The sequence below is a fragment of the Gasterosteus aculeatus genome, chromosome 21, assembly GCF_964276395.1.
Source record: "Gasterosteus aculeatus chromosome 21, fGasAcu3.hap1.1, whole genome shotgun sequence".
Classification (NCBI taxonomy): Eukaryota; Metazoa; Chordata; class Actinopteri; order Perciformes; family Gasterosteidae; genus Gasterosteus; species Gasterosteus aculeatus.
The window spans coordinates 14,120,420-14,137,398 of NC_135708.1; the positions used below are offsets into that span (position 1 = coordinate 14,120,420).

Here is a 16,979-nt window from a genome sequence, read left to right on the forward strand (position 1 = left end):
CCGTTAGATGCAAATAATGGATCTCCAAATTTCTGTTGTGTACTACTTCTAAACTGCCCGCCAAAAATTCCAAACTAGAATCTCTGGCATGTAACATCCTAATAAAACATAATAAAAGAAACATTGCACTTTAGAAGAAAAGATGCTGTGCATTATAGAGATGTCTATTGGACCATTGTCGCTGTATTTATTGTAGAATCTGTAGGCTGTATCAGTGATTGTGTCACATAGGATTCGAATAACATGCATGTATAACGTTCCACGTGTGGGAACAGGTCGGTGGGGGATGTTTGGATCCAATTTCCACAGCTTGTCTCAGTATTGTAAATTGCAAACGTGTAGACTGACTCAATAGAACAAAAGAAATCCCAACAAGGTGCCATCTGAAACTGTTAAGACTAATCAACCCCCCCCCCCCCCCCCCCAAAAAAAAAGAAGAGGAGGAAATGAAGTGTGTATTTTGGTCAATAATAAACGCTTTCTGTTGGTCGCTCCTCCCGACGCCAGGGGGCGCGGCGGGGAGTCGAGAGGCGGGAAGTCAGCAACAGCGCAGAGAACAACGAAGAGGAAGCGGATATGGGTTTGAAACTCAAAAAGAAAAACATGGAAGATGAAATTAACGTCGAGCGCGAAAACGTTGCGGCTGCGATCAATTGCGATGAAAGTGTCCGTTTTTCCCAAGTTACCGCCGTTGCTAATCGGTGGATCTTTGACTTTTGGTTCGTAAGTCTGTGTCGGCGATTCAAGGAAGGTCAATTTGATGAATTCAATGAAACGCTTTCGACGTTCCAGGGTAAGTTGTAACGTCAGTTAACGACAACCGGTTACTAAATCGGCCAGTTTTAAACTATCCAGCAAAACTATTGATCAAAAATGATCGTGTCATTCTTTTAACGGCGTTAAAGTAACTTAAACAACGCTTTAACGTTAGCTATTTAGCGTGTTATCCGTTAATGCTAGTTATCTAAAGCCTGTCGTAGACCGAGTGGCTAACATGATTTTTGAAAATAAAATTGTGTTTTATTAAAACTTTTTTTTATTTTAGAAATCTGTCCCAAAATGAAAGGAAATATCTACCATGAGAAAACGATGATATGTGCCTTCCTTGCAAGAGTCATTCATGGGAATGAATTGGGTAAGTGGTCGGCAGCTGGCTCAGGCCTCTCTGAAGCATCTTTCTGCATCGTACAGATGTCAAAGGCCTCTTTTTAAGCGTGTAATGTTGTTGTTTTCTCCTCAGACGTCCAGTTTGAGGACGAAGCCGATGTGATGCCCCTGATGTCTGCTGCCAAAATGTGGCCGGACCTAAAAAGCACTGTGAAAGACAAAAGCTTGTCCAAAAACATCACCCAGCTTTTGCTCGTCCAGGTAATCGCATCAACTCATTTTTGGGGGACTCGTCCAGACTTTAAGTGTGTCTGAAGGAATAAGGTGACTTCTGGAGGCTGCTTAAAGGCCGGATGTCACTCAGGCCTTTGTATACATTTTGAGTCCGATTCCGATGCTTTTGCCCGTCTTTCCAGTCTGTGGCTTTGTGCTTGGAGAAAGGCAAACTATCGTCTGCTTCCTCGGCCCTCAGGTGGTACGCGAACAACCGTGAATTCCCACAGGTTTGTCTACTTTTCAGAAGCACTGGCTCAATACTATATATATATATATATATATATATTTCCTTAGAATCATTTACTTTAATATTATTATTTTTCAACAGAACTTGATAGTCAAGCTGACTACAATAGTGACCAGAAGAGAAACCTACCACCCTTTTCTTATGAGCTTCAGCTTCAGCCGCCTGCTGGAGACCATCAAGTCTTACTTGGACGCCTATTTGGAGAAGAATCCCTCTGACTACCTTCTAAAGGTACAGGACCGGAGCCAGTGTGCTGGAAAACCTTTTGAGTTCAATTATCCAGCGCGTCAAATGTATAGAGCAGCTTTTGACAAAGGGCCAAACCCACATCTATCTGTGGCCCCCAAAATAATTGCCACTAATTAATTTCTTGTTTGTTAGTATTAACTTTAATGTGTTTCATCATATGGACTATGTTCAGCATAACATCTGCAAGTTGTGCAGAAAGGCAACACACGTCTGACACTGTTACTTGGAATTCTTTTTCCCCATGATTTACATTAATTTAGTCTATTCATGAGGAGAGTAAACATTTATGTGAGACTTGCCCTGCACGGCTGATACTAAAGAACTGAAAAAGTAGCTGCAAAAGGTCATTCCTTACTGATGCAAGACATCGACCAGGAGGATGATACCATCCTTTCTCACAAAATGACAACATTTTTTGCTGTTTGAAGCGGAGAATATCTCCGGTTACACGTGATTTAACTGGCATCAGGCAACCAATATTTTGCCACGGCTAACGGCAAGTTTCAACAGCACAATCAGTCTATTGTCTCGTTCTTGTGCCCCTCAGCTAGAACGTCGTCCTCCCAATGTCAGATGTGACATTATCATTCATAGTTAAGTGACAATTTTTCATCCAAATGTCTTGAAAAGAGTCGTCTTCAGACCTGCTTGTGCATGAACGTTTAGAATATCATTCACAGGGAAGTCCTGGCCAAGGTTGAGCCTAGAAGGGCATTCTAATGAGGCCGCGTTAATTTAGCTTTGACATTATAGCAATGCTTAAAGGAATACTTCACCCACAAAATTACCATTTGTCAATCAAAATCTTCATCTTGAGGAAAACCTTTTTTTTTTTTTTTGCAGGCCTCCACTACTATGAAAACATTTGTGAAGTTATAATCCAAGTCTTATTTACCCAGTCATTTTCTGGGTACTTTAAAAACACACACACACACATTTCTGCTCAAACCTCACTAGTAACACTTCAGAAGTGTAAAGCTTTGGATAAGCATCGGGGGGTAATATCTGCTTTGTTTTTGTCGGCCTCTTCTATCAGGAAGCCACAAACTTTGTGCAGTCGGCGCCTCTCGTTGAGGATTCGGAGGTGACAAAGGACCGCTCTGTGTCGGAAGAAGCCGGCCGATCAACAGGGAACATAAAGTAGGAAATCACCTCTGTTTTGCTTATTGAAGTCTGTGTATAAATTAACATTATTTAGCACATTTCTGTCTTTAAAAGGGGAAGTTTGAATGTTTGGGTAGAAGCAGATATTCAGCCAGCTGTGGCGTTACAAATGTTTATGTGGCACTTCCACAGAACAAAACGGAAACTACTGTCCACAAAAAATCTGGATGTGTGGCAATCGGATTCATGCAAGGAGTCGTTTGTCTCCCTCAGGAGAATGTCCAAGAACGGTTGGTTTAATCTTTCCTTTTCTATGAGATAAAGAACTCCATAAACCACCACATTGTGTCTCGCACATTTCCTTGCATGACAATATATTTTTTTTTAAATCAAAATAATGTTAAATCTCCCACTATTAGACTTATTGATGATGACATCCCCGAAGTCAGTGGACACGTCGAAGAATAAAAAAACAAGAAAAAGGCCCCAGGTAAGTTGTACCAAGTCAATATATGCTACGTCACTGAAATTCTGCCTTCGGGTCTGTTTTCTGAGATTTGAATTCCTCATGTTTCTTTGTCCAGAAGTGGACAAGCCGGCTGGACACATGCCTTCAGATTGGAGTCAAGCGCCACGGACAGGGGAATTGGTCCCGCATATTAATGGACTTTGACTTTGAGGGACGCACTGGCACGATGCTCAAAGACCGCTGGAGGGTTCTGATGAAGGCGCATAAAGTTGGCTGAAGAAGGAGAGCCACTTCGTAGCAATGCACCTGTAAAAAAAGGCTTCGACGTAACCTTTATCAGCAAGTAGTTGTTTATTTTTGTTTTAAGTTATTTTCTGAAGATGCTACTTTTGTGTCTTCAGTGTCTTGCTTTTTTATTGTTTTTGTACTGAGACAATGTGCCACTAGAGGGCTCTGAACACATATTTAGGAATTGAGCTCAGTCCGTGGCCTTCTATGAAGGGATGCATTTGATATTTAAGGCGTTCCGCAGCCTTTACTTCACATGTGGAAAACTCCCTCACCAATTTAACCCCTTGCAACATATTAGCTATTGTTTGCGCCATCAGCTTTGACCTGCACCTCCATGACCTGCAAAAGTGAAAGTTTTATACCCCAGAAACATGTCAAATGCAGATAAATAAGGTTGTGGCGGCGTTCCTTCGTTGGCGTAGATTTCTAAGCTGCAATTGAGCTGCAGACACGTGGATTTTATTTTCTTAACGCGAATGACAGGAGATCTTAAGTTCTTTTCGTTTGCCGCTTTTCGTGCATGAAATACAAACCAATTAAATACACAAAATAACACATTCCGTCACACAGTGGGAAAACTGTGCACTCGTGCCTAATCCGCTCGTCTCATTTGCACCTGCTGCAAACATGACGTCACTATAAGCAGGAAAATAAAGGGACCGTCAAGCCAACATATGTACCGATATAATATATCCTTACATTTAGGAAGATATGATGCCTGATATATTTCATCTTGAGAGAAGAACATCTTCCAGTCGTGTTAAAGTAATCCAAATCATTTACACCGCAGACTTTTTGCTAGAACTAATACTTTAATCTCGAGGAAATCAATAGTCAATAAAAACCACAGGAGCAAAGACATTTATTAACTTGTGTGCACAGACATTTTATTTTCTTGCATATAAAAGCTAATTAAGATAACCGTGAGTTATTACAGAAGCTGTTCAAGCTAGAAAGGCGGCACGACGCTGTATTAACTATTATAAGTATGTTATGTTAAAGAAATAAGGTACGAGAGGCTGTACCTTATCGTCCAATAATGTAACAGTTCGGGGGTGTTGGCCCGACGCGCAGCGGCAAATGATTATAAAATGTCTTTGATAGCTGCTTAATGTGTAATAAAAAGGGTGAAATACTGAACAAGTTCCAAACACGTCCTTACATGGTGAGCTGCAAAGTGACGCAGAACAGTGGCGACGTGCACACGGTAATAGTTAAACACACTTATCTCAGTAGCATAGTATTTTATAAGACACAACATTTCAGTGCCTCCTCTTTCGAGTCGCGATGCCGTTCAAAAGAACACGGCGTTTCCGTCCCACCGGGGATGGTGGCCCGGCTGTGAAATGTCACCGTGGGGGGCGCCCGGTCGGCGTGTCCGCGGTCAGATGAAGACGAAGCTGTGTTGCGGCGGACAGGTGCAGCGCTGCGTTCTCCGGATCTTCTTCCAGGTCCCGCTGCACTGATGGTTCCCCACCGCCTGCCAGTGGAGCAAAGCTTCTCTGCAACACACAGTCACGGCCCCCTTAATGTTTGCGAGCGTTCAGATTATTTTTTACTTTAGATTTCGTATTAAGGGGTATTGATAAAATGGCAAACTGGAAACAACCTCAAATGTAAAAACTGGGGTTCTATTAAATCTGTAGTCCAGGTTTGTATGAACGTTGTAGATTCATATGAAGGTTCATACTTCTCCGATTCCAGACCGTCGCCTTGGCAGCTGCCGCTGTTGTTGTGCATGGCAGGAGGTTCACACGCCACACACACTTTAAATCCTTCTGCTATGTAGCGCATCCAGTGCGTGTGTGGCCGGTTCTCCACTGTACAATGGGGCGTCCGGGTCTCCAGCGTGAATTCCACGCAGAACCTGAGGGGAGTGGATGCAGGGTCACGAGGGTCACGCGGCCGCTCGTGAGATATTAAGACCTGTGAATCAAGCTGGAGGACTAAAGCGAAGGCTGTCGGCACCCAGTGTGGCTACTGACACGGGGATCATGTTACAAACCAGTCAATGGAGTGTGAAAAGGGAACGATAATTCCACCAATGGGGACCCAGCGAACTGCGCACAATACATCGCACGCTGTCATCTAAGCCCTTTGTGCGTGTGTGCTTTTCATGTGACGGTCCTTTATTGAAGTATGATACTCGATGCCAAAGGCTTGCAGGCCGCCTGTGAGCATTTGCTTTATTTAATGATTTGTAGACAGACGTCCAGGTGAGCAAACAGCTACTGGTACATGGAGACTTTGCTGAGCTGCTATCTCCCTTTTTTTTTTTTACACAGCTTAATGCTAAAATACAGTGAACCCTCTGCAGCGTTCGTGAACTTTTCAACTCTTGCATTGATCGATTTCCGATTACAGGCAGCCGGAGGTGAAACCTACCCGGGGTCCAGGGGGTTTCCGTAGTTGTCGTGCTTCGGCCTTCCCTTTCCAAACTCCATGCTGGTGATGAACGCGGGACCTGATGACAAAACATTAGTAGAGGCTAAACACATTGAAGGTGCAGTAATCCAAAGGAAGGGTCGCGACCGCGCGCACCTGAGTTCAGTCCACAGCGCGCCCCCCCGCGGTCTCTGTACTCCATGCAGCCGCTGCGCTGCTCCAGACTGGGACAGGGCTCCCCGCTGTTACTGGGCCGCTGCTCCACGTGACGCACCCGGACCCTCACTGAAGCCTGGCAGGCCGCGGCACAGCCGCTCCAATAGCTCCAGCCGCTCACGGCGCAGTCCTGAGCTGGATGTTGTGGGAGAGAGGGGATATGACAGGGCGCCCCAATGAAAGTGCGGCGAGGCTCGTGGAAATTGGACCCAACGGCAAAACTGGTTGGTTTGGTCTAACGTGTGCAGCAGCGTTCTTGCAGACGGCATGATGACGATGCTCCGGTGAAGCAGTGCAATGGAGCTAATAACTTCCTTAGATCAACGAAGCGTTGGTTGAACTGGTTTCCTGCTCCTAATGGTTTGAGAGGATGCCCAGTGAGCGGCCCATTCATTCAATCACTGAGTCCTGTGATTTTTCTTTTTCTTCTTTTCAGTAGCTCCCCGCTCTGCCGGCGATTGAGCTTTGATGCATTAAGCATGCGGATTTAGCCTCTTATCGGCCCATGACACACATTAGGTGCGCTCGGCTTGTGTGCCTTGAACTGTAATTGCTGCAACTGATTGACAGAATCACATTCTTCAAATATTTCTGAACTAATTCCAGTATGTGGGCCGGTCGGCTGAAATGCGCTCGGACCCAGAGCTGCTCTTTGGTGAACCGGTTATGGTGGTTCTGTTTGCTCCAAAAAGAAAAAACTAAGAGACCTCGTTGTTTTCAGTACACAGCACAAGTCGGGAGGTGGAGTTAAACCAACCAAGTATTTCACATGCCTTGGGTGAATTTGGAACAGATTAGTGTCACCAGACCAAGAAAGCGCCAACCGGCTTATGAACCCAAAACAATCTTTCCTTCTCCCGCTATCTCCTGTCTGCTAATCCATCTTTAGCAAAGGGTTGCTTGATGCAACAGGTTATCTGCCACCGGTATCCACAGTTCACTTGTGACTCATTCACGCAGGGAGCGCCCCCCACCCTCCTCCCCTCCCTCCCTTTTCCATTCATCCCCTCACCTGGACATTCTGTGAAGTAGTCGAAGCAGCAGTCCCTGGTCCTCGCGCAGCCCTCGTCGCAGTAGCACGTCCCGTGCGTGCGGTCCATCCTCCAGCCGGTGGTCAGACAGCTCAGGTCTCTGCCCCGGCAGCATCGGCCGGAACAGCCCCCGGACACCGAGTGGTTCCCTCCCAGGGTGGAGAGCGCCACCAGCAGACACGCAAACGCCACAGGGGATCCCATTCTGAGGAGGAGGAGGAGGAGGAGGAGGAGGAGGGGGGGGGTCAGGTCAGACCCTTGAGCCCGGCCGAGTCCCGCTCTGCCACGGGAGCCCTTGTGACCTGGAATTCCTGTGTCCGTCTCCCGTGTCCTCTCCACAAACGTGAACCTACAGTTCAGAAGGACCCATTCCGCCGCTGATCAGACTCCCATGTCTCTCCTACGGTGTGTGTGTGTGTGTGTGTGTGTGTGAGAGAGTGTGAGTCCTCTCCCTCGGGGCTTGGTGACTCCCTTTCCTTGTTCCCATCTGAGCACCTCCCTTCAGTTGATCGCACACAGAAGGAGAGAATGAGGGCAGGGGAGGGGTGAGAGTCTCTCTCTCCCTCTCCCCCTGTGTTCTCACCTACAATAAGACATTATTGTTGTTTACCAGGTTTTTCTTTGCCGACCTCTCCTTGCAGGTTTAGTGTGCCCCCCGATGCCACTGTGCCACCCAGGACCTCTGAGTCCCAAAAGAAAGGCAGGAATGTGAGCGGTTGGCAGGTCTCCAGACAATTGTGCCAGGGGGCCGCCGAGCGTTGCAGAGCCCCCCCTGTTGGTTCTCACCTCTCCTTTTCCTGTTCTCCTCCAGATTACTGTAATCTTTAAAAGAATCCGCACTCTGCTTTGTTCATACCTTCACGTGATCAGCCGAATAAGTTACCTGCTGTTTTATTTAGCTGTTGATATTTTGGGTTACAACCTTTATTGGAAGTCAGATACCCGTAATATGGTTATTATGTATATACAGGGAGGTTAGTTTAGCTTAGCATAAAGAAGGTGAAGCACCTGTGGGCAAAAAAAAAATAGGACTATCCCCCTACGAGAACAGTTTCGGGGGGGTGAGCAAATTTTCATGGCTAAGCAATCTCCAAGACGACAAGATTCTTAATTATATTAGTTAATTAGCTGTGGGAAACGCTAATCCGTTTCCCACAGTGTCTCGCCTTCATGCTAATCTAAGATGACTGTCTCTTGGCTGAAGCTTCTAACTTCGCACCGCAACAGGAAGGTGCTATTAATCGAAAGCGATTAAACGAAAGCGATTAAGCGAACCCGAGCGACCGCGGGTGTATTTTTAGAGTTTGGGTCCGTGAGCTGGAGCTGCAGCGTAACTATTTGCAGAGCGGGGCGTGGGCCTCATGTCATAACTCTTGACAGATTCATTTCATACTGTAATTCTGGAGAGGCACGGCCGTGACAATCTTATCTCATTAGTATTATTGATTATCACTACCATGAGATTCAGACACGCTTAAAGTACAAACTACACACCGAGTATGTCTGTTCAATTAATAAAAGGCCGTAACATTTTGCCACTTTGCCCTTTTCATGCAGTGCAACAGATATTTTTCACGCCACTGTTTAAATGGAAGCGTCCCTTCATGAATATTCATTTGAAAGAAACAAACGGCAAAACGTGTGTTTCATGTTGTGTTTGCTCAAGGAGCCTGAATGTCTGAGGATGTTGTGAACTCCTGAAGGTCAGATTTTATTTGAGCCGCCCCTCCCTCATCTCATGGGAAACAAATGAGGCCTCTGCAGGGAGCTTCAGCGGGGGATGAGCCCCCACCCCCCCTCTATAACTACTGCTGTAGAAAGAGGCGATAGTTGTAATAATCTGGATGCTTTTCCTTCTGCTCTCGGAGAGGGGGGGTCCGTTTGTGCCCTTTGATTCGTCTTCTCGCCATAAACGGGTAGGTCAAGTGACAGTAACAGCCTTCATCTTTCACCATAATCATCCGCGGCAGCATCACTGAGGAGCATGTGTCTGAATCGGTGTATAGTCAAGTTTGAGGGGCTTGAACCCAGGCTGACCTTTTGAAGCAGAAGATCCCCCAATGAAACAACTTATTTTCACTCATTTTGAGAAGGTGTCTGTTTTAAAACGCTCACAAACACACAAGCACTGGCACACACACACACACACACTGTATTTTCAGTGCTTATCTGATCTGCTCTGCTGGTGCGGGTCCTCCAGCTTTATCAGTTTGCTGTGGCTCCAGCACGTTGGAAGTGCAAATCAAAGCCTGTGTGTTTTACATCTGACAGCCCACCCCCACCGCCCCCCGACCCGGGACCCCCTGCTACCGCTGGGCACTTGTCAAAGATAATCAGCTCTCCTACAGTAACACACCCCCTCCGAGTTTCCTCGGTGCATGTGAGGAGAGAGGAAGGGAGAGCGCGCCGTGGTAGCTGGAGGTCTTCGGGTCGTGAACCACCTGTGTTTGTGTGTGTGTGTGTGTGTGTTCGGTCACAAGCTGCCATGTCGGCGGCTGATCTCGTGGCAATCGCACAAGTTGAATCATTTGACTGGTTAGTGTGTGGACGCTGTGATTGGATTCCGTGGGGAATGAGTTGCTCCCCGAGCTGGGCGTCGAGCAGGCGGCAGGGTGAGCGTCGGCTCCATCTCGCCTAGGTGGGGAATGCAAACCCGCTGGCCGTCGCCGTGGTAACCGATGACCTGGGTTGGTCTGGTTCCCAAAATCGTTGTTGACAAATGTTCAATATTTTTGTTCGTTGTGGTTCAGTATTTCTAAGTTGTCATTGTTTTTTCAGCCTCATTCTGAAGTTTGGAATCCATTGAACGTATAACTCAAGGTAGATGACCCATGGCCTCAGACATTAAACAAATATATTACCAAAGATTGATTCTTCCCGATGTGTCCAGCCAGTTCCTGTCCCATGAATGGAAGTCTTTGTCCACAACTACTCACCTCCCTCCCTCTATGTTCCCACCTGGACGTCTGCTGTGTGTGTATGACTTTAAAGGTGTGTACATACGTTATATGTTTATGAGTTTCAGTACTTTGTTTTGGTGCTGCATGTGTTCAATGTCCTTGTCCTTTATCTCATTCCTAGTGAACAGTGAGCCTGGCCAGGACACGCACGTCGCATGAGTCACTATTTAAAGAGTGGCGGTCGGATGTTTGACTTTGCTTGTCTTCGGGCCGAGTTTCATCTCGGAGACAGATAAGTGAGGTTGAACCTGTCGCAAGTTACCTCAAAGAATTATGTATGTGGCCCCGCATCTATTTGACAAACCATCTAGTGCAATTTCCTTAATGATGCTCCGTTCATTGGAGGTGGTTACGGAGCGATTTTGGATGATTACACGTCTCCCCTCTGAAGCAGAGAGGGGTGACGACACCACGGCAACAGCCCTGCAGGTCAGCTGACCTTTGATAGGACAGTGATGTACTGTAGATGTGTTTGCTGAACCTGACATAACTAACCCTAACCCTTGACCCTTGACCCTGAGAGAGATGAGACGTCAAGTAACAGTAATGACTACGAGCAAGGTGCACCCATCACTGGGGTCGTGTCACATGTCAAATGTACTCAGCTGGTGATAACCACACGTATGTTGGTGAAATAACAAACTCCTCATCTGGCACAAACTCAGCTCAAATGATAAAATTATTTAAAATCTCTTTTTTTTACAGATGCAAACAGCTAGCAGATGTTGAGGTCTAGTTGACATGACTTTAACATTGTTTTTGACTTTGCTGTAATGGAAAAAAAAAAAAAAAAGTTTTGACCTCCGAGTCCCTCACTCGAATACACAGACGCACGGGTTGCTATGGGACCAGGAACTGTCGCTTGTTGGCTCAATTATGCATTTCTGATCACTGCGTAGCTATCTTTTTAGATCCTTTAACAAGCTCCTTTTGAACCCAGACTGGTTTCACAATGGAGGAGCGATCAGTTGGCGCTTTTTGACCTTTAAAGCAGGAATTTTTATTGCTTGGCTTGAAGTAATTTATGTTAATTTCTTTGTAAATAGAAGATGTAATAGTGGGATTTGGTCTACCAGGAAATAGTAAACATTTCCAAAACCACGTCAAATGTCTGGTTTTGTCTGAGCAACAGTTTAATACCCCCAAATAGAAAATGTACTTATATTTAAGGCAAGGAAAAAGTTCTGAGTAGCAGAAACGGTAAAATGTTAATCATTACAATTATTAGGTAACTCATTTGGCCAAATGCTGGTATGAAAACAGCAATTATAAGCGTTTAATGCAGCGCCGCATTAAACAGTAATTAAAAAGATGATGAATCTCTGTCGTTGTCTATTTCCCTCTCATCCTGACCCAAACACATTGAGGGCATTTTGTATTTGAGGCATTGGGAAAGTTCAGATTTAGCAGACAGGCTCCACTGATAGACTCAACCGGCACAACATCAAGTCAGGTGAAACAGTAACACAACTTCGTAAACGTCCATTTGAGGCGTGATGCAACAATGAATCACTCCCACCAACAGACCCGTGCTCTCGGTCCGGCCCCGTCCTAGTTAGGGGCCCAGTGGAACCACAGTGAAAAGATAAACCGCTGGTGGGCTGGCCCCAGTTCAGCTCTTATTAAAGACCTGTTTGTTCCAGGTCATTTTGTTTCACTACACTGGAAAGGGACGCTAAAAAGCCTGACCGTTCGAGCGTGAATACAACCCCTTCAGCGGGGTGGGCGGGGGTTGCGCTGCGTTTCTAGGTCACCGCGCGTCCCTGAAACGCACACCTCGCACTCCGCTGGGAGGGAGCAACACAAACAGAGCTCAACGTTAGACAACATCACGTTTGCATTTAATGGATACGCTCCCTGAAATGAGACACTGTTAGTAGGGACGTTTCAGTGAGGCATATTGAACGGAATCCCTCAACTTAAGCGGATCCCGATGCCTGCGTCCTCCCTTTGTTGACTGTCCTCGCTTCCATCCGCCGCCCATTCTGTTATTTATACTTGTGTGACATTTAGTTGGACACTTTTAATCAAATTATGTTCATGGGAGGCAATTTAATGATATATTTGTTATTAATTATATGGCATAAAAGTAGGACAATTTTGTGGCATAAGTATGATTTGTGTCACACTTAATTTTATTATTTGGGGAATATAACACTATTACTACGCTAGTATCGTTTTCATTTGCTGCCAGAGAATCATATAAATGGCACACTGTACTCAATGATTATGTGACAACTCCAGTGGGCGTGTGTCTTTCGTCTTGTTGACTGAGCCTTGCAGGTTTCGGATCATGAACTTGAGACACACCTGTGTGGCTCTGATATCAGAGCTCAGGTTGTTCCCTTGCTGGCACTACTTTTGTTTTTTTCTTTTGATTTGTTGCAGGCTGCAGTTGATTTTCATAAATCTTTCCTTTCAGGTTTGGTCAGTGACCTTTTATTTCGGTGCATGAATACACGTATTTGTTACTTTTAAACTCGTCTGATGTATAATTTCTGTGTCAGCCAATGAGCAGGGACTGTGACACACACTATACAACACAATATTTTAACAATATTTTCATGGGACACTGTACTGTGAATATTGACTGAATTATTGCGTTCTAAATCTACTCCACCACAACACATACCAGGACTTTCTTTCTTGACATATATTGACATGCTATACAGTGACTTTTTTAAATTCTTATTGGAAGACTATAATATATACTATGTTGTGTTTCTGGCCTTTTTCTACCACATGTCTATCACTTATAATTTCAATACATTTCTTAACATACTATACTGTAACATTTTTCATAAACGTTTTGGACATACTGTGACTTTCATCTCCTACTCTTTTCATTGAAATATTACTTTTTCCCATGAAAAAACATTGAGATACTATGTTTTTCTTTTCTTCATGAAATATTTCATGATCTGTAGCAGCACTTTTTTGACATGCTGCACTATGACTTTTCCTTCTACCATGGCATTTTTCAGCCTTTCCTACAGATTTATCTTCCTGAAATTGGTCAACATGCTAGACTATGACAGTTATATTTGATTTATTTATTTTCATGGCATCTTTTGAGCACCGCAGTGACATTTGGCATTACACCATGCGGAAAGTATCCTCTGGCACACACACTCAAAAAGCAACAGGTCGATCATCCGCAATGAATGAATATAATAAATCACGTCACCTATATTTCTGCTTTAGTTCTTCACGCTATGATAACAGAAGTGCAAATGACTTCACGGAAGATAAAATTTAACAAAGTCAACCTAATGTCCTCGAATCATTACATGCTACGTCTTTGAATAATGACGAAATCCTAATTTGTCTCTTAACAAACACCATGACTGTTGTCTTTGTCAAACAAAATGAACAAGACTATTCAGAGACATGCGCTGCCCTCCGTTCTGCAAACCACACAATGCGTTGTGTGAGAATGTGCCACATTCTGCGATCTGGGGGCATAGTTTTGTATCTGTTGTGTAGATGTGGAATGCAGATACCGTTTCATCTCAATCATTTAAGCATTTTGATAACTGCACTATTTGATATGCAGCAGATGTGCCAAATAGACGGGGAACGCTGCCTTTACTGGCCCTCGAGAAGCTAATGAACACAAATCATGATCAAAAGATGAAATAAAGTTCTTCACAACTGGATTAATAATCAGAAAAATAAATGTATTTAATTCAGAAAGACATTTAACAGGGCACAACAACGGTTTCACTAAGCTATTCAATATGTACATAGTTATTCCAATTACTTAACAAAGTATAGAACTACTTGTCAGCATCTGCAACATCTGCATGATACAGAAAGAGCTATGGCAGTATTACGTAACAGCCATTACAAGCTATTATGCCGAGTGGGAAAATACTAACAGCTGTGAGTCAGAATAGAAAATATTCATCCTCACCATTTTACCACGGTGAACAACACTACATAACTAATAGAGAGAAAACAGGTCAGCAATCCCAAAATGTGGAGAGCAGCCACGTTAAGCAGGAAACCAACACCACCGAGGACACACAAGCAGTCAGGCCGAGCCACCGGCGCGACGGCGACCCTAATGTTTTGTTTGGTTTGAATGTTGTTGGCACGGACTGGAAAGTTTTGACCTTTGACCAGTGCGACTGGGTGGAAGGTGATTGTCAGGACGGAGTCTTCTTGGGTTTCCCCTTTTTCTTGAGCTTCTCTTGTCTCACTGTCTCACCCTCTAGATTGGACAGCTCAGACACCCTGTGGATGAAGGAGCGAGCCGCCCCGACCACTGGGTCCGGATAGGACTGGCCTGGCCCGGGCAAGAGAGAGACGGCAAGACAGACCCGAGAAAGGAGGGATGGAAGGAAGAAGAAAGATTAGGGCGAGATCTAAGACACGATACATAGACACTGAAAGTGTTTGTATACTGGCAGTTCTGTAAGCCCAAAAAATAACACTCAATAACTAAGGATGGATGAGGAGGTACTCGGAGGCTCGGCATCAAAATAACTCACTCTTTTGACGGTGGTCTTTAGCGTTCCGCAGGTTGCAGCTGGTGGGATAGTTCAACTTTGGCCTGCTGAACAGAGGAAACGCAGAAGAGGCGTAGCTGTGTGAAATAATTAAGAGAATTATTTATTGGCCTGGTCTGATTCAGTTTATATGTGGGCGAAAAATACCTGCTGCGCTTGCAGTTTTCCTCTGTAAAGGTGTTTCTGCCATTGAGGACTAGAGTGGAGGGAAAGAGGATGGCTGGAGTTGCATTGAGTTCATATCTTTTGGGGTAGCTAGGAGATAGAATTGAGAACGTTATGAAAATATGAAACATAAAACCGTTGCATACGGTTTTGCTTTCTCAATTTCACATAAATGTCTTTAGGAAGATCCACCTATTTTCACCTAAGAGACGTCTCCCCAGTTGTTTAAATGTTGTGAAAGTGAAAGTCACGTGTCATTCAACTATACTGAACCGGCAAATTGAGGACTAAAAGTAATAAATGATTATAATAAACTGTGTAATCCAACAGTGATTCAGTTTTTGCTGATGTTGCCGGGATAATTAAAATAAATAGTTTAAAAAAAGATAGATTTTCACATATGTGATTAAATGCAATTACTGCAATCTTTGCAGCTGTCCTCAGAAATGGGCTGTGAGGAATACATGTAGGCCTCTACAGAGTGACATTAATCCATTGGTTACCCCAAGGTGAACGGCTGCCCTGAGTGGCTGTGGGAAAGCTCCTTGGAGAGGCCGAAGGGATGCAGGCTGCCCGGTCGGTGCATGTGGTAGTTTCTCGACAGCTGAGGAATCACAGTTCTGGTCCTTTCTAACCGCACACCTGAAAATCATTGGATTCAGATATTCAGAAGTAACGTCTGTGTAAAGAGGAAATCTATTGTTTTCAAAGATACTAACAAGTTTTCTTGTATTTAAGTTTCCACTTGTGATCGAAATGAGAGCTGTGATCATTGTGTCACAACTCCACCTACTGGCAGTGAGGCCACAATCCAGGAATTAGCCTCATAGTCATTTCTTTTTGGTCGATTTTTTCAAAATATACAAATAATCTTCACACACTGAAAAGAGGATTCTTACACGGTTTATCAAATAGAAAGTGTCTCCCACAGATGTCCTTCATGTGATTGCTCTCATGTTGCAGTCCTACCTCATCGGACAATTTGAGTGACCTACAGATAGAGAAATTACACAGCAGCACGCATGGACTGCAGCTGTGAATATCAACCCTGAATAATAATGTGTGCATTTATCCACAAAAAGCTGGTAAGAGCAAAACGTATTGTGCCTTCATGTGGAATTGCTCGCTTATATATCCGGTTGAATAGATTGTGAGGTAAAAGCCATAACGGGCACAGGACACGCTTAGCACCAGGAAACAAGAGGAAGTCAAAACCCTCAACACATCTTACCCTGCAACCATAAAGCCTCTAAACAAGCTTTTCCAATCCCGGTGCTCCGCAACACAGACGAACGGTGCTGCGCATTAATCCCACCGCCCACACGGCGCAATGTGAAGGAGTCCGGCGGCGACACGCAGCGCTCTTACTTACTGCTCGGCGGTTGTATCGCGGGCAATTTCCTCCGCATGTGATTGTTTTGTCCGAGAGCCGGTTGTCCACCTGCTCCCACACCGAGGTGCCCGTGTGCCAGCCACCCAACGCCACAAGCGCCAGGGCCGCGCCGGGGGTCGCTCGGGCGCTCGTCCGATGCGGGCAGCGGCGCGTCGACCCGGAGCGTCGTCGTGCCGGAGTTGATGTACATGTTTGCGCCATGAAAGGTTACGGGTGGAATGTGAGGCCCGTGGTTCTTATGAGTGACATCGTAACAGATGAGACATGCTCCCCGAGGGGCAACGCTACGCTGCTGCTGACCGCGGTCGGTGCATCAGTCTCAACGTCACCATGGAAACGGGCTCCACGAAAACCGTTGCTCTGACCCACGCGCAAGATAGTGTTTTTACCGCCTTTAATGTACTAATATAGAATTATCCAAATATGCCCACACAATTTGTTATATGTGCAATGCAGATTTGTTTATATTGTTCTCAGCTTGTCTTTACAGAGGTCAATGTGGGGTTTATTATTTATTGGAAAACTCCAAAACTTAAAACCTTATTCAATGGGATTGAGCTACAAAAGTGCTG

General features: G+C 45.0%; 3 protein-coding genes across 4 annotated transcripts; 1 reads left to right on the forward strand and 2 right to left on the reverse strand.

Moving 5' to 3' along the window:
* Nucleotides 1-445: 445 nt before the first annotated feature.
* Nucleotides 446-4,883, forward strand: terf1 (telomeric repeat binding factor (NIMA-interacting) 1). The gene is made up of 9 exons (XM_040167643.2): nt 446-793; nt 1,046-1,135; nt 1,241-1,368; nt 1,524-1,610; nt 1,712-1,861; nt 2,916-3,019; nt 3,176-3,273; nt 3,403-3,473; nt 3,568-4,883. Exons 1-9 carry the CDS (start codon nt 577-579, stop codon nt 3,727-3,729), a joined length of 1,107 nt encoding a protein of 368 aa, XP_040023577.2. The 5' UTR covers nt 446-576; the 3' UTR covers nt 3,730-4,883.
* On the reverse strand, nt 4,589-7,898 carry sbspon (somatomedin B and thrombospondin type 1 domain containing). Its single transcript, XM_078095889.1, has 5 exons — nt 7,357-7,898; nt 6,285-6,479; nt 6,129-6,207; nt 5,434-5,610; nt 4,589-5,245 (listed from the first exon to the last, which is right to left on the reverse strand). Exons 1-5 carry the CDS (start codon nt 7,577-7,579, stop codon nt 5,128-5,130), a joined length of 792 nt encoding a protein of 263 aa, XP_077952015.1. The 5' UTR covers nt 7,580-7,898; the 3' UTR covers nt 4,589-5,127.
* Nucleotides 7,899-13,994: 6,096 nt separating this feature from the next.
* c21h8orf89 (chromosome 21 C8orf89 homolog) lies at nt 13,995-16,769 on the reverse strand. Of its 2 annotated transcripts, none has more exons than XM_040167000.2 (5): nt 16,387-16,769; nt 15,518-15,656; nt 14,997-15,104; nt 14,832-14,896; nt 13,995-14,626 (listed from the first exon to the last, which is right to left on the reverse strand). In XM_040167000.2, exons 1-5 carry the CDS (start codon nt 16,595-16,597, stop codon nt 14,487-14,489), a joined length of 663 nt encoding a protein of 220 aa, XP_040022934.2. In that variant the 5' UTR covers nt 16,598-16,769; the 3' UTR covers nt 13,995-14,486. The 2 variants fall into 2 exon arrangements, with proteins under 2 accessions (XP_040022934.2, XP_040022933.2); XM_040166999.2 differs by having other exon boundaries at nt 14,832-14,926; nt 16,387-16,745.
* Nucleotides 16,770-16,979: the final 210 nt, after the last annotated feature.